The sequence below is a fragment of the Rutidosis leptorrhynchoides genome, chromosome 6 (assembly GCF_046630445.1).
Source record: "Rutidosis leptorrhynchoides isolate AG116_Rl617_1_P2 chromosome 6, CSIRO_AGI_Rlap_v1, whole genome shotgun sequence".
Taxonomy (NCBI): domain Eukaryota; kingdom Viridiplantae; phylum Streptophyta; class Magnoliopsida; order Asterales; family Asteraceae; genus Rutidosis; species Rutidosis leptorrhynchoides.
The window spans coordinates 73357806-73382648 of NC_092338.1; the positions used below are offsets into that span (position 1 = coordinate 73357806).

General features: G+C 31.0%; 2 protein-coding genes and 1 long non-coding RNA gene across 3 annotated transcripts; all 3 read right to left on the reverse strand.

Annotated features, from left to right (window-relative positions):
- Nucleotides 1-1849: 1849 nt before the first annotated feature.
- LOC139852913 (protein tesmin/TSO1-like CXC 6) lies at nucleotides 1850-8160 on the reverse strand. The gene is made up of 8 exons (XM_071842256.1): nucleotides 7631-8160; nucleotides 6805-6912; nucleotides 6293-6470; nucleotides 4462-4821; nucleotides 4259-4362; nucleotides 3809-3903; nucleotides 3018-3398; nucleotides 1850-2409 (listed from the first exon to the last, which is right to left on the reverse strand). Exons 1-8 carry the CDS (start codon nucleotides 8023-8025, stop codon nucleotides 2162-2164), a joined length of 1869 nt encoding a protein of 622 aa, XP_071698357.1. The 5' UTR covers nucleotides 8026-8160; the 3' UTR covers nucleotides 1850-2161.
- A 1490-nt stretch (nucleotides 8161-9650) lies between these two features.
- On the reverse strand, nucleotides 9651-12134 carry LOC139853761 (uncharacterized). Its single transcript, XM_071843122.1, has 4 exons — nucleotides 11244-12134; nucleotides 10394-10865; nucleotides 10167-10244; nucleotides 9651-9905 (listed from the first exon to the last, which is right to left on the reverse strand). Exons 1-2 carry the CDS (start codon nucleotides 12132-12134, stop codon nucleotides 10773-10775), a joined length of 984 nt encoding a protein of 327 aa, XP_071699223.1. The 3' UTR covers nucleotides 9651-9905; nucleotides 10167-10244; nucleotides 10394-10772.
- A 1658-nt stretch (nucleotides 12135-13792) lies between these two features.
- On the reverse strand, nucleotides 13793-14690 carry LOC139853193 (uncharacterized). Its single transcript, XR_011761301.1, has 3 exons — nucleotides 14530-14690; nucleotides 14022-14092; nucleotides 13793-13938 (listed from the first exon to the last, which is right to left on the reverse strand). It is a non-coding gene; the product is annotated as an uncharacterized lncRNA (long non-coding RNA).
- Between the last annotated feature and the right edge of the window lie 10153 nt (nucleotides 14691-24843).

Genomic DNA, 24843 nt, shown 5'->3' on the forward strand with positions numbered 1-24843 from the left:
GTTGTGTTTAAGTATAGTTTGTTTTACTAAGTTTCTATTCCTAGTAAGTTACTATTTTTATAAAGTTTCTATTTTTAGAAAGTTTCTTATTTTACTAAGTTTCTATGACTAGAGAGTTTCTACTTTTATGAGTGTTTCCATTTTAGGATACTTGCTGTATTAGATAAGCTTCCAATCACCCCTTTCCCTTCGAATGGCTAATTTAGATCTAGGGGCTTGAGCCATAGGACCCTTTAAATCGGAAATCCAAACCCTCTGCCTAGAATCTCGTAGAAACCATTCGTCAAGAAAGTTCGAAGATCTATACATCTCTAATACATATCCCAAAATGTTTTTGTGCTACAATATAAGTAGTAGGTTATAGGTGCTAGTAATAGTAATAGTGTATACATGTTAAGTACTAGTATAAGTAGTTTTAAGGTTTTAATATGTATATGTATATATATATATAATTCGTATATATATGTATATATATATAAAAATATATTTTTTTACATGTATATATGTATATATAAATCTAGGTGTGTTTATGTATATACTTATGAATAACAAGTTTATAATATGAATATGAATTAACAAAGATCAAAGTTTATGTAAATAGTTTAGGGTTTATGTTATACCTTTGAAGATTCAAGATAATTAACAAAAAAAAGATGAACACTATGAAGATGGAAGATCAAAGCCTTGAAAATCTTGAAGAACTCCTTGAAGATTCTTGAAGAATACGAAGAACAAGCTTGAAGATCCGAATATCACAAGAGAGGGAGAGGGAGAGATTGTTTTTGAGAGAGGATTTTGGTGTGATTTGTGAATGAGAAACTAGGTGTTTATATAGTGCAAGTATTAGAGTGTTAGTCAACATAAGGATGTTCTAATTAATGATTTTATTTTGTTTTATAATTTTTAGTCAACAATAGGTGGTACTAGTTTATAATTAGTCAACATAAGGATGTACTAGTTTACACTTTATTTTTAGTCAACATAAGGATGTAAGATTTTTTTAGTCTCATTATTATTACTATTACTATTATTATTATTTTTACATTTACTACATGATAAGTATTATTTTCTTTTTACTAATTCATGACTTGTATATATTTAGTTCCCAATTGTTTTATTATTTATATAAATGTCACTTTTTATTTATTACTTACAGGTTATTAGTTATAATATTACATAAATGCATAAATTTTAATTAGTAGCGAGTGTCGACTAACAGTTTATTATTTTCATCTTTTATTAACTTGTCAATTATTGCACAAAGTTAATTAATATGTTTTCTAACTCTTAACACTTAACAATTGTTGATTAAAGTTTGATCATTAAGTTTTAATTATATTGTTTGGGCAGTTAATATTGAAAAAATATAGAATGGAAAAATGAGGGTCGTTATATTTTTACACGTCGCGATCAACGCTACGTCAACATATCCTCAAACTTTCTCCCATGACAAAACAAAGGCCGAACCACTGTCATCATCTATGAAAACTTCCTCAAAAAAAGTGGTACCCACAATATTAATAAAATAAACTAATGTGCAAGTATTCAAGCTCTACGCACAAACCATTTATTCACAAACTTACCCTCAAATATACCTAAAAAGGACGAAATGCGGCAATGGAGGCATGTGAGGGCGGAGTGAGCACATGGTTGTGTCAATGGCGTCCACTCGGACTACGGTGAGGGCGGGGGAAAGACATCACCGATGGCACCCCTCTTATAGAAGTTTTTATTACAAACATGTCCTCTGACATCATTATAAATAATCATCCAACTTTATTAAAACCTTTAAAGTTTTAATCTATACTACTTGAAACAATGTAGTAACAATTGTTGTTTATTGCAACAATAGAACGTCACTATTAGCAGTATACACAGATATCACAGGCACATATTACATTACACCTTCACTAATCACTACTACCTAGTGCCTATGACAAGCCTAGCTCAGCACTGTAAATTTCATTACGATTACAAAACTAGGTTAAAAAAGATAGGAAAAAAAACAATATTTCTGTTAGTTTTCTAACAATAGGGAGGGGCTAAACTGTAGTTTCCAATACTGTACCAAAGAAAAGCCATAAACAAAGAATGGCCTAACATTTGCAGTTGATTAAAGGTTACTCTGGTAATCAATCAATGATTATATCTCTTTTGTTTTTTAATTCAATTCTCCATTTTCAGCACGAAAAGGGATACCTTGCAAATGTGTACCATTATTATCAAATGTCCTGACTGCTGCATTACTCGCTTGAGGGGCTGGGCCCGCAGACTTTGCAAAGCCGTTGCTGAATGGTTCACGTTGACTTGTAGTTTGACTTATATGTGCAATGCCAGTGTTGGTCTCGACGACTTCCATTTGACTTTGACTTCCTGAATCGCTTCTGACCAACGAAGAGCATTGAGCTTCTGCAGAGGGGAGATGTTAGAATAGAAAAGAACCCTTAGTGTGTAAAAGGTATACACCAAATATTGGGTCCATTTTGGGTCAACCATTTGGGTCCATTGGGTCTCGAGAAAGCAAAGGGAATGGGTCCAATATGGACCCATCTTTAGTCCTTCAATATGTTAGAAGGTCCATCTAGACCCGTCAAAATCCATTACCAACCCATTGTACGGAAAAATAAAAAAGCAAAAAAAAAAAAAAAAAAATTAAAAAAACATAGAAAATTAGAAAAACAAAAAATGTTGAAAAAAAAAACACAAACAAAAAAATTTTAAAATTATTTTTTTAGAAAAAAACAAACTTTTGTATAAAAAAGTAAGGAGTAATAAATAGAATTTATTTTTTATAATAATTTTTTTTTTTCTTTCAAAAATAAGTTTTTTAAGAAAATTTATAAGGAAAAATGGATCTCGACCCGACCTGTTTGACCCGTATGAATTTTGAGGCCCATTCGACCCATGACCCGTTTTGGCTCAAACCCATTTGGGTTTCGACCCCACCCGACCAGTTTTCCAGGCTTAAAAAGGGTATTCTAGACATTTGACAAATAAAAGATAAACTGGAGACTTGCCTTTTATTTCTCCAAAAGTGATGAGCCTGTTGAGACAATCCCGAAACGCAGTTAAGACAATCTTCTCCTGTGCAGCATAGGTTTCGGTCACTGCTTGACCATTTGGCAACTGAGGAGGAGCACCTGAACCATCAGGCCCCGATCCATTAGAAGCTGAAGTAGGCCCCAAAACTGTGTCTTCTTCATCACACATCAAAATCAGTGTTCCAGGAGACATGGGCCTCCCTTTAGAAACATCTGCGTTATCTGAAGTAGACTCGTCTTTATCAGCCTGAGCTCCACCTGAAAGTTCATCCGCCACCACTTTGCCAGAGTCAGGATCTTTCTGGGTTTGTATTCGGTCCTTGAATGCTGAGTCAGCAGCGCTTTCTCTCTGATCATCTGTAATATTACAAATAAACATTTGCTTTTAATATTGAATAAATACTTACATAAGTTGATAAGAGATTGAATCGTACAAAGAACATATATTGTATGGCGTATCTATATTGGCTTTGAATTCTTCCATGTTAGAAAACAATTACAAATAAAATAAATTTCTTAACTTGTAATGGTAATTGGGTAGCAAAAAAAAAATGTGTGGGCAAATGATACATATATATATATATATATATATACACATATATATATATATATATATATATATATATATATGTGTGTGTGTGTGTGTGTCTATATATATATATATATATATATATATATACACACAATTACACACACATACATACAGTAACAGAAAAGATCATAAGCTTCTATTCGTAAAAGAGTATCAAGATATATCCTATCTTTACCTGCAACTACCCTGGCAGCTTCGTTTGCATACACCACCAAAACAGAACAGAGCTCCTTCAGATCTTCAGGTCGGATAAGATCTGCTAAAAGAGACCTTCACCGCTCGAGTAGTTAGCATTACAAGCACTTCGATGATATATCAAAGAGGTGACAATATCTACCCATTGATCTTTGTTTTTTTCTCAAAAAACATTCGCATTCAAAGAATCAGATTTGTATGGATATTATTGACTTTTAAACGAATTATTTAATTTAAGAGAGAGAGAGAGAGAGAGAGAGAGAGAGAGAGAGAGAGAGAGAGAGAGAGAGAGAGAGAGAGAGAGAGGTGTTTGTGAGTCAACCCAACCCGTTCCAATCCATTTGAACCTGTATCTGTTTTAAGCCGTAACCCAACCTTACCCATCTTGTCACCTCAGTCATATGAAACACAAAACATGTAATGCCTGTACCTGTACGTAAATTTTGAAGGGCCTACAGGTGCAACATTAGCAACACGTGGGCCAGAGATAGGAGACAAAGAAGAGGAAGGAGCAGAACTTTTTATGTGATTCGCCTGCCAAATAATAAGCCAGATTTCAAACGCGGTCATGAATATTACCTTACATAAACAAGTAAAAGTAACCTTTTTAGCAAATTTACTATGTGCCAATACCTGATGAAACAGTGCAAGCTTTTGATTAGATGAATCTTTTTCCATGGGCCCACCAAAAAACAGGTCAGGGGTCCTTCTCTTCCTGGAAACTGGCGGAGAACCGTAACCAGATGATCCAATAGCACCGGTGATGGCGGCATTTGCCGCCTGCTGAAGATATGTCAAATTATTTGTAGAATCGCCATGGAAAAGGGCTTGACGTTCTTCACTTCCTTCGAAATTCTTGCAGTCCATGCATTTACAGTTCTCCGAGCATAGAATGTTTGCTTGGTAGCATTCGCAATATTTTTTTAGACATCCTGATTTTTTGCAATGGCATCCTTTGTTATGCTTCGCCAATAAAACTTCCCCAACATCTTCCTGATATTTAAAAGTTATTTGAAAAATGAATAAATAAATGCGTAACATAATTTAATTGCCAAAGATATAATCTAACCTAGACCATTTTAGCATATAGCTCCCATGGAACAGAAACATTTTACAGTGAACTAATATAGTGTCTTGGATACCTTTCACCAATGTTGCAGAACTCGGTCAAACGAGGTCAAAACTTAGTCAAACTCGGCCAAATCTCGGGATTACTGGGAAAATCGGTCAAAACTAAGTCAAAACTTGTCCAAAACACGAGATTACTCGGAAATTTGGTCAAAGTTCGGTCAACATCGGTCAAAGTCAAACTTGGTCAACATTCAAGTACTCCCTGAGTTGCCAAGTACCCCGTAAAATTTTTTGACCGATTACTTCCCGAGTAGCGATTTTTGCAACATTGCTTTTCACATACATTGATTGATTTGTACAATATTCTCAAGTGGATTTTCGGATACCTTTAACTTGGGATCACAAAAACATGATAATTGATTTTCTCCGTTGAGACTCAAGAGCACGCAAATAAACTGAACATCCTTTCTTTATTTTTTTAATCTCTCCAAACGTAAAACCGCAGTTTGAATGATAAGAATGAGCATGTACAAAACTTGACAATAAAGGACAATACTAGTAGTCCATTATTTAATATGCATTACCAGTTACAAAAACCAAGTTGTATTGGCACAATGTGCATTTTTCTACCACCGAAGCTTGGCTTGACTGGTACGGGGTGGGATCCAACTTGGGGTAATGCCAACCCAGGTTCGATTCTCACTCCAAGCAAGGATTTTCCAACCTTTGATGGTACTGCCAACATCAATGCGATTTGGGAAGGTCTCTGAAGGGTTTTCCTAACCTTCGATGGTACTGCCAGCATCGTCGCGAATTGGGTTTCCTCCTAACGCGTGTGTGGGTGACAAATGAGAGCATTCTATGTCGATATCGTCGTTCAAAAAAACAATGTGTATTTTTCTACTTTAGAAATTGTAATAATGACAATGTGCACTTCTTTTAGAACCTTCAGATACTTGATATTACCTTAGTACCAAATTAGTATGATTTTTTTTCTTGAATGGCGAGTATTTGGAATCACTGACGAGGAATAACCCACCCATCCAATCATTTCCACGCATACACGCGCTTCGGGCGGAAGCCAGAACCGCATTATAGGGACCCGATCCTTAAACCATCCCGAGGGGCAGGCGGAGCGGGCCGGAATCCTGGAATACGGGTCGGTAAAACCTCCCCGGGGTTACTCCATAAATCGGGTAAATATCCTGGAATGTTTTAAGGGAGTGGACTCGAACTTGAGACCTCCCACTCCCATCCAACACACAAGGTGTTGGGCGTACCACTAGGCCACAAGGGTGGTACCAAATTAGTACGAAATTAATAATGACAAAGTCCAAACCGCATTGATTCAAGAAACAGTTATATTAATCATTTAATTGAGAAAGAGACGAACCCTATTATCACGGTTTGCATGCGGACTGCTAGCAATTTTAGGCCTAAATGCATTTGGATTGCGTTCCAAAGTAGTTTCAACAGCATCTCTTCTAGCAGGCTCGTTTTCAACATTGTTGTAACAGTTTACACAGTTGCAACCATCACAGTATATTCCAGATGCAAAACATTCACAATATCTGACCACAAAATGATAGATATGTATCTAATCAGAATCAGAATTTTCCATAATATACGGAGCAACATGTGAATTTCATCAAAAATCATAACTTGATTTATTTATAATCCAATCAAGCACTTAATTAGAAGCTGTCAATGATCATAGCAGAGCATGCCAGAAACATCACAGCATCGTATCAAAATCCTATGCTTTAGGTTCAGGATTCAAATATAATAATGAATCCTAGACATAAAGCATTAAAAATATCATTTCCAAGTATTCCCACATTCATCGGCAGTTCACAACTGAAAATTTTGGTTCACGGAGCACACGAATACTAAGGAATTACTTACAGCTTTAAGCATCTTGAGTGTTTGCAGTTGCATTGCTTTTGCTTCTTAGGAGTACCATCCTTGATTTCAACATTTTGTCTTGGTCGTGGTTTGGGGGATTCTGTTTTTCTGAAAGGCAGAAATAGCAATTTTTACTACAACTATAAGACAAGTTTGACTTTTATGCGGCACGAATTATGTACCAACAAGATTGAAAGATAATAACATTAATGAATAATATACTTGAAAGTTATTAACAATACGAAGCCTAATAAATTGACTAGATGTCTAAATCAGGGTTTTACCATATTCCCATTCGCAAAATCTTGTATTCCCTATATGGATCCTACTGAAATCAAGAAATGCAAGTGTTGTAATATTATGACACCGCGTATACAGTTCGCCCAAATGACGACAGCAGTGTATAAAAAACTACATGCCTAGCAAACGTCAACTATTTTTTTATTAATTTCGGAAGCACCATTTTATGTATAACTGATACAGATTATGTTAAATACCTCTCACTACCACTATACTATTTTCGGTACTTAAACGCAAAATAGTAAGTAGTCCTAAAGAATACAGTTCTGTCTTCTTACTTGTTCCTCCAATATATAGTTTTTAATGAATTAATACTCACTAAATAAGGTGTCATATGACTTAATTTCAAAACATAACATATTAAGCACTCATCTAGATCATAAATTCATAAATGCCATTTTTATCTAATTAAGACTTCAACTGTAACAAAATAAGCTTGAATTGAATCAAATTTCAAATTATACATACATATACATCAACCACAAAATAAAACCAGTTTAAATTAGGCATAATGTAGGATACTTACATAGGCCTTGGTTGAAAAGTAGTTGAAACATGAGACTGCTTCATCTGCAACGACGGCATAATCGGCACAAATTGTAACTGTAACTGCGGTTGTACCATCGGAGACGACGTCGGCCGTGGCTGTAACGGAGACGACGGTAGTAACGGCGGCTTCTGCATCATTATCGATTGTGAATGCTCCGGCAAAACACGACTAGTCTCTGTAACCGATGCACTACCACCAACCCTATCAAAATCCAGCTGGCGCGCGAGCTTCTTTGCCGCCGGAAAATCCATCGCCGTTGCCGTCGACATCGTAACTTGCGACGGTGATGCAGTTACCGTCACCGCTGCAGCCTCCATTTGCGTGATTTTCGGAGGGAAATTTAAATCCCCTCCGCCTTCACCTTTCTCCATTTCTATCCGAATTTCAAATTTGTTCAATCAATTTGACTCCAAATTCACCAAATAATTGATTCAATATATGTATATGTATATGTATGCATATAGATACGTAGATATCGATAGATATATCAGTTCAATTACTCTAACTCAGCTCAGATTTAATAAGTTGAATCTGTTAAATTAGGCTGAAAGAAAACCCAACGTCGAGAAAAACATAAGAAGGATGTGATTGTTGTTATTTATTTAAAAAAAAAAAAATGAATTAATTTTTGTTTTTTTGAAAAATTAATGGAAAAAGGGAAAATAGAAGAGGAGGCTATTTTGTTGTTCCTCCCTCTCCTGAGGTTTTGAAATTCAATTTTTTGTAAATGTAAATATTTTTGACGGTCCGATTATTAGAATGTTTGATCCGAAGGTTATCAGTTGTGATGGAGTCAATGAGTGATTTCAAACGTTGATGGCGTCGTAAAATTATTTATTCTTGAACAGGTTAAACAAAGACGGATCTTCAATGAATTTAGTGGGAGGGCCAAAATCGTTTCAAAAAATGTAAGATCCATCTTCAATTATACTCTCAAGAACTTCATAGTCAGTATTAAACATCTTAAGCAAATTACAAACATAATGAAAATGAGAACACCAACGCGTATCACCAGCTCGTGTTAAAGTGCCTACTTGATTAGCTCCTAATCCATTATCCACCTATCGCTATCCATTAATTAATAGATGTACAAACAAAAGTCGGTTAATTTACATGTGTGGCACAGTTCATAGTATACGTAAAATATATAACTCAATATCGTAGTATTTAAATGATAAAGTCTTAAATAATATAAGTAAAAAACTGACCTTCAAAACAATGGATTTTGATATGAGAACATTTTTTCTGAAAGCGATTTTTTGGCATCAGTAGATCATTTATTTCAACAACCCTCATCGTTTGCACGTAACACACATGTTCGGGCGGAAACCCGAATCAGATCGACGGTACCCGGGAACACATCCATTCGGGCAGTGGTCCGGGTAGAGGTCCGTGAACGAATCCGGCAAAACCTCTCTATAGGGTCAATATATACCACCATTATTGGTGTTCAATTGGTTTAGAGAAAATCATGTCATCCCTAAGGATCGAACTCATTACCTCTCCCTATCCTATGACACAAACTACATGGGGAGAACCGTTGAGCTATGCCTAAGTTTTTTTGATATGAGAATATACAAGGATGAAGAATAGAATGTGAAAAGTCTGGACACCTAAACCCTTAGAGAGATAATCATATACTTCAATCAATTAAAAATTTTCTAAAATCTTGGAGGGGCTATTACATAAATATTTATTTTTTTGGATTCCAAAAAAATAAAATTTACACTAAGAGCACATAAATTTGGAGGGGCCACTGCCCACCCCTGCCACCCCGAAGATCCGTCCCTGAGGTTAAAAATATGCTTCTGTAGTAGATTTTATTTGTATTTGTATTAGATGTATTTGTATTTGTAGTAGATTTTATTTGTATTTATATTAGCAAACTACGGCTCGCGAATTTACGTGGCTTTTTTATGAGACTAATAAAAAAAATATGAGTCAATAACATATATCCCCCTATTAAGTGTTAAAATTACATAGATATCCAAGTAAATAAGAAAATTTCAAATATACCCATTTCATTAAAAATAAATAACAAAACCAAACTAACATAACTAAAATTCCAGTTTTGCCCATATATATATTTTGATGGATAACAAACTAACTGATTCATTATTCCAATTCAAAATAACATAGCCTTTTCCTCTTCAGTAATTCACCTCTCCATTTCCGTTCCTGCCCCATTTCTTTCACCATTTTGATTCATATCTTTTATTTGAGACATAAAAACAAACCATCCTTCTCCTTCCTGTATGTGACAAAATATAACAATTAGAGAAACCACTTTATATTACAACTCAATAATACTTTGATAACTACTTGTTTCACTACTGTGTAAAATCTAAACTAAATCTAATTAGTTTAATTTCATATCACCTAAGAGGCTAACACTAAAACGTAATTAGTTAATAATTCTTAAAAATTTCTATATGTAGAATTAAGGATTTAGTGAATAGGCCTAATACTATATCTAACAACAAGACATATATATAGAAAAAGAATTACTAACTATTGAAAAAGTGACATGCTCGGAGTGCTATTACTTCATTATCGTCCGCTTTGAGTTGTTGAATTCTTCCCACATCTCCTATAACAACATAGGTTCATTAATTAACATTAGCATTACATATCACATCTCCTATAACAACATAACCATTAATTAACATTAGCATTACATATAATTTCAAGGTTTATCTTTGAAAATGTAAATAAAAAGGAAAAAAGAAATTTATAAACCTTTTACTCGTCGATGGTTGATATGGATCATACCCTTCCAGGGGTGAATTTTTGCATGTCTTATCACGATGGCCATATTGGCCACATCGTGCACATCGTTGTCTTCTTTTAGGCTCGTTAGATGGTACAATTCTCTTTTTTTTTGTCGACCAGGTGGACGTTTAATTATTGGTGGGTATATCTTATCATGTGTTGCTTTCGGCACCCATTGATCTTTTCCTAGCATAGGAGAAATTTCTAGAGCATAAGCCTCTTTGAATTTCTCAACTATAAAATATTGATCAACATGTTTATCCAAACTATCTCTTATGCTAGCAATGAAAGCTGTTGCATGTTTACATGGAAGACCTTTAACCTGCCAAACTCGACAAGTGCACGTTCACTCATTTAATACAACCTCCCATTGTCTCCCCTTGAATTTCACTTGAGCTCGATTATCACTACTTCTAAGAACCTCATATTCACCCAAATTCTACCAAAGAAAAAACATATTAAATAATGGCATAAAAATTTCCTTTTAAACACGATGATTATAACACATGACCTGCATGTTATTTTATCTTCTTGAAAAGCCATCAAATTTTATTGATGATAATAATACACATAGTCAAGGGATCAAGATTTCTACAAATATTTATGCTATATCAGCTAAGTATTTATAATAATACACATAGTCAGGGATCAAGATTTCTATACCAGCTAAGTATTTATGCTAGATGCTCACCAGTGCATAAATAGATTTCTATAAGAAAACATTATTTGACATTTGTAACTCATTTTATCATTTTCAGATTGTAAAGTGGGAGTTACTTGTTTTAATAATATAATAATTATAACGCAAGCTACTTACCTTGGAGATATTGTTGATATAACTTTTAGCCATCGGAACTAACGTGCCATTCCACTTTTCCACTAGCTTCCTTTTATTATAAAACCGTACCATAAACTTTTCTCTAATGGCATCTAGTAGATCAAGGACCGGTTGAGAACGCAAGTCACCTATCCAAGAATTAAAAACTTCTGAAATGTTATTAGTAATGTAATCACACTTAGATATTGTGCCAAACTTGCTCCGGCTCCATATCTTCTTATGGTTCTGATTAAGATAAGTAATTGCCGTTTCTCGTGCGTCAAAGATTTCCTTTAGTAGTTTGTCATGCTCACTAGGACAATAGGTTCGTGCAGCACCCCACAAGTTAGAGCTAAAGAAGTCACCACGAAAGTGTTTCTTAAAATTACTATACAAGTGTCTGATACATTCTCTATGCTCAACGTTAGGATAGACTTGTGTGATTGCTACTTCTAGTCCTTTCTGCATGTCATAGGAGATAACAAGACCATCTGGTACTCCAATTGCTTTTTTGAGTAACTCAAGAAACCACGTCCATGACTTTGTATTCTCGGACTCAAGCACGCCATAGCCTACTGGAAATATCGAATTATTACCATCAACACCCGTGGCAGCAGCTAGTACACCGTTAAATTTACCTTTCAGGTGACAAGCATCAAGAGAAATATAGGGACGGTAACCGGAAAGAAATCCATTAGAACAAGCAGCTAATGAAATAAAAAAACGTAGAAAACATTTCTGACCAGTCGTTGTGTCAAAATCAATGTCAACAACACTTCCGGGATTTCTATTTAGTAGTTCCTCTTTGAAATCATCAAGGTGTATGAAAGAGTCCTCCCACTTACCATACATATCCGTGTAAGCTTGTTCTTTCCCTCTAAAAACTCTCATGTATGGTACCTCAACATTGTAAGTTTTCACAAGCCACCTTCTAAGCTCTGCAACCGAGACATCCATCAGATCTTAGTTTGTCCGTGATTACATCAGCAACCCATCCTTGAGTGGCACACTTGTTACCGCTCATACTGCTTTGAATACAAGTATGTGGTTCTACCAAACTCTTCACCTACAAAAATAGCAAATAAACAATAAAACTTGTTGGACAAAAAAATATCTAGGCTATAGTGTATGCTACGCATATACGAATGAATGATATATAATAAAACTAAATATGGAGACTGTCTTTTAGCACATATATGGATGAATGATATATAATGCATCTACTAATTATGCAACCATCAGATTGCAATTTGAAATTCATAAAACTTTCATATTGCACTTTTAGTTCCACTTTCAAGTCCGCTTAAAATTCATAAATATCACAAATATATGATACAAACTAACATATTGCTCTTTGAAAGTAATCAGTGCAAAAAAGGAGTTACCAGTTTTGAGTTGCAATGATATGAAAACAATAACAAATTTTTTTTACTTGTTACCAATGGCACTTACTAGCAGATTGCAGCCAAAAGATGCACTTTTAAGGACTAATTATAACTCATGTAAACTTGACAAAATCAAACATCTCATATACCGATTTGAAACTTTTCGGGTCTATATTCAATTTGAATTTTTACTTCTTTTAAAAAGGTTAACCATATCTGACTTACTAGCCCCCCAAAGTAGGTCCGAAAGTCATGTTTTAATAATTTTTACAAATTAGTATATTTTCTGATTGACAACTCAAATTTCCATCTCGCTTACCCGGACCAACCAAATTCATGACACGATTCAAAAATGACATTTTGAACGTGTTGGTGACTTCGGTTTATCATATTATGCATACGGGTTAAAATAGGTCCTTATGACCGAAATGGGTCATAATTTTTCATTTCAACAATATACTCAAAACTTATTACATTGCATATGTTTACTTCACAATTTTCTTTAATAAACTATATGCTTACTTGAAAGGTAATCCTATCTTGTAGGATAGAAGCATGAATTCGCCATTTGCACTCGATTTGTTTACACCTTGCTGTGAATCGTGTCGGTTCACTTTTCTCAATAGAGTACTCAAACTCATTTGTTAGTGCATGATGGTTCAAAGCTCTCCTGAAACTAGTCACATTTGGAAACTTTGAATTCTCTTTCAGTTCTGTATTTTTGTTGTTGAGTGAATGAATTTCGGTTTGGTAGTGCACTGTCTCATCTTCATTATCAGTATTATAAGGGCTGTGATAACTTTCTTCATTATCAGTACAATAGTCCGAATCATCTTCGCCTTGTGGTTCATCAGTAAGTTGACATTCACCACTACATCAAATGTACACAATTACTTAACAGTTGAACAATAAGTACACATATATACATATGTATAAACATACATATTGACTGACAATACCTTGGTACTAAAAAATGGTTTCCGTGATTATGATTTGTCGTCACGTAAATTGTCAATTCTTTCTCGTTCTGATACATTGCAAGCATTCCCATGAAGTCTTCATCAGAATCGATATCAATGTAAGACTGCTCATTTACGTCATTGTCAACAAATTGAATCGAAAAAACATGATTGCTATTGACTGGATAATGCTTCTTGACTTCTTCGGTTAATTTGTTCAAATTGTATGAACTTGGGTCGATGTAGATAAATTTTTGCGATCCAAAATAGTATCTTCTCCTAGATGAGTTTTTAACCATTCGAAACAAGCCTCCATATTTCAGTTTCAACTTGTACTTTGATGTTACTTGTCTACAAATGAAAATTAAATGAACATATAGCATTACAACTCTACAAAAGAATATATATTGCTCTTAAAATTTGCCTAAACATACTCAATTATAGGTGATTGTGCCATGTTCTCCCATCTTGGTTCCAGATAATCATCAACATCACCATGATGCATCTAAACATAAGCATGAACATAATCAGCATAAAAATTTTTCTTTTGGAAGATTGACACAAAATTAATCAAATGAAAACCATATACAATACAAATTAGTACAGTACCATTTTTTGTTCAATTAAGGCATATTCATACATAATCCACTTAGTCCTGACACCAGTTTTAAGCGAATCAGCATAAATATTAAATAAAACAAATTAGATGAGGTTTTTCTATCTATTTAATACATTAGTCTACATAAGCTTTAGCACATCAAGTGATAGTTCGTCACTGTATTTTGCAAAAAAGTATAATACTAAAATCAAATTAATTGTGGATTCTCTTTGTTGACCACTTAAAATTTTAAATGCTAGATAACTTTAATCCTGAACTTCGTCACTTACAACAAGAATACATCAAAACCCAAATCAACAAAAATAATAATTAGGGATTCTAACCTTGAAAAACCTTTGATAAAGAAGATGAAATTGGATGAATATGATTGATTTTGGAAGTTATTCGCCATATGTAGTTTCTGCTGGAGGGAATCGTGGGCCGTTGAGAAGAAAAAGGGCGGGAGGGATGACGATCAGAGAGGGCTCGATGGTCTTTTAGGTTTTACATAATATAGGATTCACTAAAAGAGGATATGAACGATTGATTTGAGGGTTTATATAGGGTATATGTGATATTTTATTATTTAAATGGGGAAATAAGTGATATTAAAGATTACCAGGGATAAATACGATAATATCTCCAAAAATAAATTTAAAACTCCATAAACTGATATTTTATATTATTTAAATAGTTGTCAGTAATAAGACCAAATCATAGAATAATGTTGTATATTTGTTGACAAAATTAAAATAAATAAAAACATAAACACAAATAACATCATACTTTATACTTTGTTTTTAAACTTTAGATTTTTTTCCATATAAATATATATGCAATCAAGTATACCACGTAGGATAGTTTTTAGTGAACCTCTTAAACACAATGTAAAAAACTAATATTGTTAAATCTATACTTTAAGTTAAACAATACTTACACTTTGAATCTAAAATAATTTCCATAACCATATCACTAATACATTTAAAATAATAAAAATAATACTTGCAAATTTTATCCTCCATTCTCTTTACATTGTTGTAGTCCTGTAAGCCCCATAACAAATGTTTCAAATCAGCTCATCTGGTGTTCTTTAACAAATTATTGGGCCCAATGTTCAACAATTACAGCCCAATTATCCATAGTAAATAAGACATGGACAAAATATAATACATACCACATCTAATGTTGCTTAATAGTATCAACATAATTATTGTAACTCCTATCAACTCCATTATAGCAACAGTAGCAAATAAGATCCAAATTAAGAATACAGGTGCAAAAATGATCCACAATCAAGCAGCAACAATAACTATGATCCATAACTGCTACGCAGATATAAACATGACCCATATCCAAAAACAACAATTTTGACCCATTCCAACATAATAGTAGTTCTGATAACCCGCAATCTTAATAGTAACAACATAATCATTGTAACTCCTATCAACTCTGCCCAAATCATCAATTAGTAATTTGAGCAAGACATACCTGACCCAACTCATCATCATAGTAACAAAGCAGGAAAAAAATTCAATTCATACAGACAACTTACATTGAGAAATTTAAATATTGCCAGCAAATAATTGGGTGAGCTGTGACGCCCCGTACAAAATCAACGTGTACGGATCATCAACAACAGGTCCATTACACGGTACAATACTACATGGTGTTTTAAAACAAGTTTTGCATTCATGAAAAGGTGACGTCTTTGCCAACGTCAAATGTTTTACAAAGATAACGTGCTTCTACGAATAGAAAGCATTAACATAAGTACGTGACACAAAGGTCATTACAAAGCCATTGTTCAAATGTAACATAAGTTGTGAATGTAAAGTATAAGTTCCATGATTGAGACATCTCTAAGTAATGCAGCGGAAGTCTAACACAGCGAGTCTGTAACAGCAAGTCTATTTCATGACCCGTCCTAATCCATCTGGACGAATACATTACATTTGGTTACATCGCGAGGTACTTGACCTCTATATGATACATTTTACAAACATTGCATTCATTTTTGAAAAGACAATCTTTCATTACAACGAAAGTTGACGGCATGCATACCATTTCATAATTTATGCACTATAATTGACTTAATAATAATCTTGATGAACTCAACGACTCGAATGCAACGTCTTTTGAAATATGTCATGAATGACTCCAAGTAATATCTCTAATATGAGCAAATGCACAGAGGAAGATTTCTTTCATACCTGAGAATAAACATGCTTTAAAGTGTCAACCAAAAGGTTGGTGAGTTCATTAGTTTATCATAAACAATCATTTTCATCATTTTAATAGACCACAAGAATTTCATTTCCAGTTGTCATAAATATACGTCACATGCATAGAGACAAAAATCATTCATGTGGATTGAACACCTGGTAACCGACATTAACAAGATGCATATAAGAATATCCCCTATCATTCTGGGAAATCCATTGGACATGATAAAAACAACATCGAAGTACTAAAGCATCCGCTCCAACGGATGAGGTTCGTTAGGCCCAATAGATCTATCTTTAGGATTCGTGTTAATTAGTAGATCGGTTTACTAATTCTTAGGTTACCAAGCAAAAAGGGGCATATTCAGCTTCGATCATTCAACCATATAATGTAGTTTCGATTACTTGTGTCTATTTCGTAAAACATTTATAAAAATTGCGCATGTATTCTCAGCCCAAAAATATAAAGGGTAAAAAGGCAAATGAAACTCACCTATTGTATTTTGTAGTAAAAATACATATGACTATATTGAACAATTGTAGGGTTGACCTTGGATTCACGAACCTATATCATTTGCATATATATATATTAAAACAAATACTCATAATCAAACAAGTGTATACATATTATTTTATGTTTTAAGATTAATATTCTTATATATATATAATTTTATTAATACTTACTTTACATTATGTTATTTAATTCCATATTTAATTAAGGTTATTGGTTAAAATGAAAATTTATGTAGTATTAGTATATATACATATATATATTTTGTTTTGTAAAATTATCAATTGTGGTAATACTAGTTTAAGAATAATAATAATTCTGATAATAGTAATTTTAATAAAAATGGTAATTTTACTAAAAATTGATAAATTAAAAATAATAGTTTTAGCAAAAATAGTATTTTTAATAGTAATGGTAAGTTTAATAATAACTATTGTTTTAATAGAAATTTTAATGTTTGTATAATTAATAATACTAAAATTAATGTTTAAAGGGTACTCCAAGTATACTAATTTTAATGATAATGATACTTAATCTCCTTAGTAATAATAATAACTATACATATGATAAGAATGCTAATATTGATGATGATTATAATTTGCATATTAATACTATTAATACAAAATGATCATACTTGGTACTAATTTTAATGGTAATAATATTATTTGTATTAATGATAGTAATAATAATAATAACATTATAACACTAACTAGTAACAATAACAATATTACCAATAACAATAATAATTTATAATAACAATAATAATAATATTAATAATAATAATAATAATAATAATAATAATAATAATAATAATAATTGAAATAAAAATAAAGTGTATACCCTTTTAAGGCTTTTTCCTAAAGAGAATGCTCTAGATGAGGCTCGATCCTCCGACCTCTCATTAACCCATCAACACCTCAACCCATTGAACCATTTCTTTTTATTTGATTAATACCCATTCGAATTTCACTTAAACTATCTTACTGTTTTCCCTTTTACTTCTTGAAAACATAACGGCCAGGGATCAACCAGTGTAACAAATTGATTTTTAGGATTTTTGTGACAAAACATAAACGCGTATAATGGTTACTTCGAATTAACAATCACTAGAATAACTAAAAAAAAGAAAAAAAATTTACTCCTCAAGAACCGCTGCTACTGTCACGGTCTTCTTCTTCAAAAAAAAAATTGATTTTGTAATTGAGAAAGTTTTAGCTCTAAATTCCTACACGGAAATTGTTTTAAAACTTTCTTATAATCTTTCTCAATCCTCAATTTCACTTAATTCGTAACACGAACTTCGAATTTAAATGAAGAACGTGGTTTGACTTTTTATTCTAAAATCTTTGACTTCGAAATTCTCGATCGTTTCTTCGAATTAGCTTTCGTAAATTTGAAGAAAGTTTCAAGCAACGAAATAGAATGTTTCTGCATTCTCACTTTTCTTCAATTTGTTTTGAATCAATTTGAAGGTTAAATGGGTTTAAGAAGAAAAAAAATATATGAAGGCTGTTGTTATTTAATTAACTTTCTGTTTGAATTTCAATAGCAGCGGACGGTTCATGTATTGCAATTATATGAGTGATTACAGCTATACTAATTAATCACGATTATTTGTAGGATCGACATAGTTCACGGGTAGAAGAAGGACATGAGAAAAAGAAGAAAACAACAAAAATTTTAGAATCTGATTGATATTCATTACGCGTATTAATCAGTTTTTATTAATATTAATAATGATTAAATATATCTAATATAATACTGAATATTTATTAGTAATAATAAAAATACTAATAATAATATTAAATGTTAAAAATGATTAATAATGTCAGTAAAAGTAATGCACATAATAATAATAATAATATTAAAGATACTAATGTTAGAATAATATTTATAAGAATAATGAGGATGATATTAATAAAAATGATAACTTTTTAGTAATCATGTTAATATTTATAATTTTAATCACTCTTATTTTAATGTTTGTAATTAAAATCTTTATTTTGACTATTAACATCTTAAAATTATAATTATAACAGTAATAATAATATTAATGATAATATTTGTATCTATCAAATTATATATCTATATGTTATATATTTAATATAATGATATTAAAAATACTAATGTTGCTATCATATTGAGAGTGGTAATAATATTATCTTAGTAACTATATTTTAAATTCAAAATTTAATTTAATATCTTAATATTATTTATTATTAATTATGTAATATAATATATTATATATTATATAATAACATATACTGAATATTTAATATTTACACATTTTATACATAATATTATGTAATCGTGTTTGCATATTAGTTATATCATGTAAATATGAATACATAAATAATATTTTATATGTATAATCATTATATATCTATTTACTATATTAGTTGTTCGTGAATCGTCGAAATTGGTCGAGGTTCAATTGAATTCATGTAAACAGTTCCAAAATTTTAAGACTCAACTTTACAGACTTTGCTTATCGTATCGGAATCATTCAAAGATTAAGTTTAAATTTGATCAGAAATTTCCGGGTCGTCACAGTACCTACCCGTTAAATAAATTTCGTCTCGAAATTTAATTGGGATGGTCATGACTGACAATAAGTATGTTTTCATGACGCATACTAGTTGAAAATTAAAGTTTTATCATTATCGAGTAATATAGACAAAACAATTTGATTATCGAGGAGTACGAATGAAACTATCACAAAAAAGTGAAATGAGTAAATAAAGTTTCATCTTAACTTTTGACATTGTCCTGGTTGAATTCCGGAATTCAAGGGATATAAAGAAAATCTTCGAAATCTAAAAGATTTGATTCTTCGGCGAATAAGAAAATTAAGATCTCTATAATTAAATACGGTGATCTGCCTCGATTACTCTGTATGATATTTCTATTATAAATTAAACTCTTTCGTTCCATTATTCTCAGCATTCCTATACTTTCTTTCTTAGTTCATACATCCAAAAGATTGTGAAAATGCTTAATCCAGTTCTAATCCTTGATATTTTTCTAATTATCATTTCTGTCATCCTTCTTTTCAATCTTCCACAAGGAAAATCTATTTACTTCTATTATTGCCTTGGGGTGATACTATTCTTAATTTTACCGTATCTTCATGTTGCTATTCGTATTAATATCCACGGTTTATAACTTTCGTGTTGTTATTAGGCTTTATATTTTCTCTTATATTTTGGAGCTCTATGCCTTTTTATTATCCTCCCGACCTCTAGTAAAGCGAGTAACGATCCAGAATTTGTAAGTATGGAATTTCGGATAAACATCATGTTCTAAATAAGAAAGAATGTATTAGCACGATTTGATTTGTCAAATTACCAGAATCACTGAGAATAGAACTATCAAGAATATATTTTCTTGATATGTTCAGAAGATAAGCAAAATGAAAGGGCTATGTAACATGGCACATGATGACGTTATGATCTGTGAATCATCACGTTCCAATAGAAACTCAGCATGACCTACTGTAATATAATCACGTTGATCAAGTGTCATTATATTATACTAACTCATGCTTCAGTTCCCAACACTACTTCAATAACATTCATATTTTAAATTCGAAGGTTTCAGAATTTAGAAACTAAAACAGTTTCTTTTATGTGGTAATACAGATAATGCGGAAAGATAATTAATATCGGACGAGAATATTTATGAAGATATTTTCAGAAATATTGAGGATATTTATAATGAAAGATACGATAATATCTTTTAATTCTACAATCAAAATGTGATGAATAAATTCATTCACAATGATTTAGAACAATTACGGAACAAGGTATTTGCTAAAGATTTCATCAGAAATAGAATCATCTGGATCTTTATGTACAAGTTTAGTCCTTGTGATTTGTTCAGAGTCTCCTTCATGGTTTGCTCAATTCGTTTTTCAGTATCAAAATTTTTGAGCTTTTTCAACACTCCATTCTTTATCATCAAACTTTTGACTGTTAAGGCAGTTTTCAGTTTTTGCTACTTCATTCAGCTTTTTCGTAAGTCAGAGAATTGATTCGTAGACTGGTTGCTTTTCAGGATTTCAGAATTGTAGTACATAATTCTAGGAGATAAATATTAAATGTATACATATAACTGTTGATGTAGAAACGCTGCGAGATTCGAAATACTGATTACTGATTCTCGGTAATTGATATGGCAATTATCGTTACAAGATGCAGATAAGTATATGATAGGGTTTTAATGGACAGATATAATGGTTTTTCGGAGGGACTCAAGCCAATGAGTAATGAAGTTGCTGGTAAGTTTACTGCTAATGTGGTGGACTATAAACGGTTCTCCGGTAACGATGATGAAAGGTAAACTTATATATCAAAGTTATAATAAGACTTATTCGAATGAAAGGTCGATGTTAATTTGCTGGAGCTGTGACAAAATTGGCTAATTTGAAAAGGAATTGTTGAAAGGACCCGTTCATATACATTATAAACGATTCACAATAGTTGATTACATTGCGAGGTATTTGACCTCTATATGATACATTTTACAAACATTGCATTCGTTTTTAAAAGACAATCTTTCTTTACATCGAAAATTGACAGGCATGCATACCATTTCATAATATCCACTATCCAACTATAAATTGATTTAATAATAATCTTTGATGAACTCAATGACTCGAATGCAACGTTCTTCGAAATATGCTATGAAAGACTCCAAGTAATATCTTTAAAATGAGCAAATGCACAGCAGAAGATTTCTTTAACACCTGAGAATAAACATGCTTTAAAGTGTCAACCAAAAGGTTGGTGAGTTCATTAGTTTATCATAATCATTTATTTCCATCATTTTAATAGACCACAAGAATTTCATTTCCAGTTCTCATAAATATACGTCCCATGCATAGAGACAAAAATAATCATTCATATGGTGAACATCTGGTAACCGACATTAACTAGATACATATAAGAATATCCCCTATCATTCCGGGATCCTCCTTCGGACATGATATAAATTTCGAAGTACTAAAGCATCCGGTACTTTGGATGGGGTTTGTTAGGCCCAATAGATCTATCTTTAGGATTCGCGTCAATTAGGGTGTCTGTTCCCTAATTCTTAGATTACCAGACTTTAATAAAAAGGGGCATATTCGATTTCGATAATTCAACCATAGAATGTAGTTTCAATTACTTGTGTCTATTTTGTCAAACATTTATAAAAGCGCATGTATTCTCAGTCCCAAAAATATAAAGGGTAAAAAGGCAAATGAAACTCACCATACTGTATTTCGTAGTAAAAATAAATATAACGTCATTGAACAAGTGCAAGGTTGGCCTCGGATTCACGAACCTAAATTAATTATATATTTATGTGTTGGTCAATATTTGTCTAACAAATTAGGTCAAGTCATAGTGTACCACAATCCTAATGCTCGAGACTAATATGCAAAAGTCAACAAAAGTAAATTTGACTCAAAATAATTTCCAAAAATCTATACATGATTAATATATAGTTTAAATATCGTCGTTTTATATTTTTAAATATTTTTAAAAGATTTATTAGAGTAAATAATATAATTTATTTATTAATAAATAAAATTTTATATTAAATTTATATAATAAAATATACTTTTATATATATTAAGTAATAAAATTTATAGGGTTCATTTAATATCATAAAGATAATATGATAGGTATTATTAAAGTAAGTTATTACACGTAGTAAAATATGTTTGTATCACATATTTATTTGATAAAATAATATCTATAATGATAGTAAGTAAATGTTGTATTATTTTGTAATAATAATTATTATTATAAAAATATCAATATTTATAATTACTAAGATGACATTATGATAAAACGATAATTCTAATTATGATAACTTTAATATTTATGATAATTTTTAATATTATCTTTAAAATAATAATTCTATTTAAAATAATAATAATAATGATATTTTATAGTAACAATGACATTTCTATTAAAATGATAATTTTTGTTAAAATTATAGTTTTAATACTAACGATACTTTTAATAATAATAGTAATGATAAAAATAATAAGAACGATAATTTTATCTAAATCAATATCTTATAATATTTTAATTTTATCATGATATTCTTACCCATTATTTCCTAATCGTTTCGTTTAATAGCTTTTAATCGTCTTTTATATCGTGTTCATAATAATGATAATAATAGTAATCAAAATAATTAGGTGTTACAAATATTTGTTTTAATTACATTAATATTAATAATGATAGTTACTATAACATTATTAACAATAATACTAATAATTATCTTAATGATAATATAGTAATAATAATAATAACAATAACAATAACCATTTTTAAATAATGATATATATATTAATAATGATAATAATAATAATAATACCAATAATAATAATAATAATAATAATAATAATAATAATAATAATAATAATAATAATAATAATAATAATAATAATTGGATAATAATAATAATACTAATTATAACTTTAACGATAATAATGATAGTAATAATAAAAAAAATAACAATTTTTAATGATAAATCCCTTTTATTGATAAAGATAATAATAATGATAATAATAAGATAAAACTAGAACGACGATAAAAACGACGATAATAATAATCATTTTTAATAAAAATATCGAAAATTCAATTGATTATAACTTCTAATCCGTTCATCGAAACCATTCGATATCTAAAGGAAAAGTTCTTAATTTTTCGCTAGCTTTCCAAGAACATGCATATCTTATACCTTATCTCAACCGCAAGTGTAACTAATTCAAGATTCAATCTAACCTGTCTAAGGGCAATATCAAAAGTACAAGCATGCATAATCCTAAATACTCGAGCACTAGTCAGGGATACACTATTAGTATGTAAAAGTTAAATTATGAGTACTCACGTATCAATATTGAGATTCAATATTGCAGGAAAGGTACGTAGACGCAACGGAAATGATAAACACTATATTGACCTCATGAGCATACCCATGAACCATACTCAATCACCTCCATAGCTATAACCCATAATTTCCTTAATCCTATCCCACTCGAAAAACAATTTCGAAATCACTCGGACAGCACTCCGTCGTAATATTTTATGTATACTAATAATATCTTGAAATAATACGGAGTAAATATATATATGTAAATCGATTGAGAGAGTTTAGAGAAAAATATTTTCAAGTTTCTATGAAATAATTAAACCTATTGAATTCTATTTATAATAGATTTTTGAGTTATTAAAGTGAATTATTAAAGTATGAATTATTAAAGTGAATTATTAAAGTATGAATTATTAAAGTGAATTATTAAAGTTAAAGTAAAGTAAAAATAAAGTAAAGGTAAAGTTTAAGTATAGTAAAAGTATAAAACTATGTACGTATAATATGCGTATAAATATATATAATATTAATTTAAATCGTTATATATATTTAATTTAATAAAATAAAATATAAATATCGTTATCTTTATCATACTAGTTAAGTAATGAGTTGTCAAAAGTGATTCTAGATATTTATAAAAGTTATATACGTTTTAATAATAAAGTTCTTTTTAAACTGAAAACGTTTTTGTACGTTTGAAACTAAATAGATCAATCGAGTCTTTATGAGATTCAATCTTCCACTATCATTTGTCTAGTTCTCAATGATTGACAATTTGTTCTTATTTATAAATCACTTTACCATTTTCTGAATATTGTTAAAATGGAAAGATTTCTCAAATCAACGTGGGCCTTTCAACAGAGACTTGTAATCATAATTCAATATATCTGATAATTCAATCATTTGATCTTATCTTTTAATTCCATTGATAAACATTTTGAAACAGATACAATCATATAAAGTATTTAATCTAATATTTTTTTTACGTTTCAAGTTATAATATATATACACATATACATATATAATCATATTCGTTTAATGGTTCGTGAATC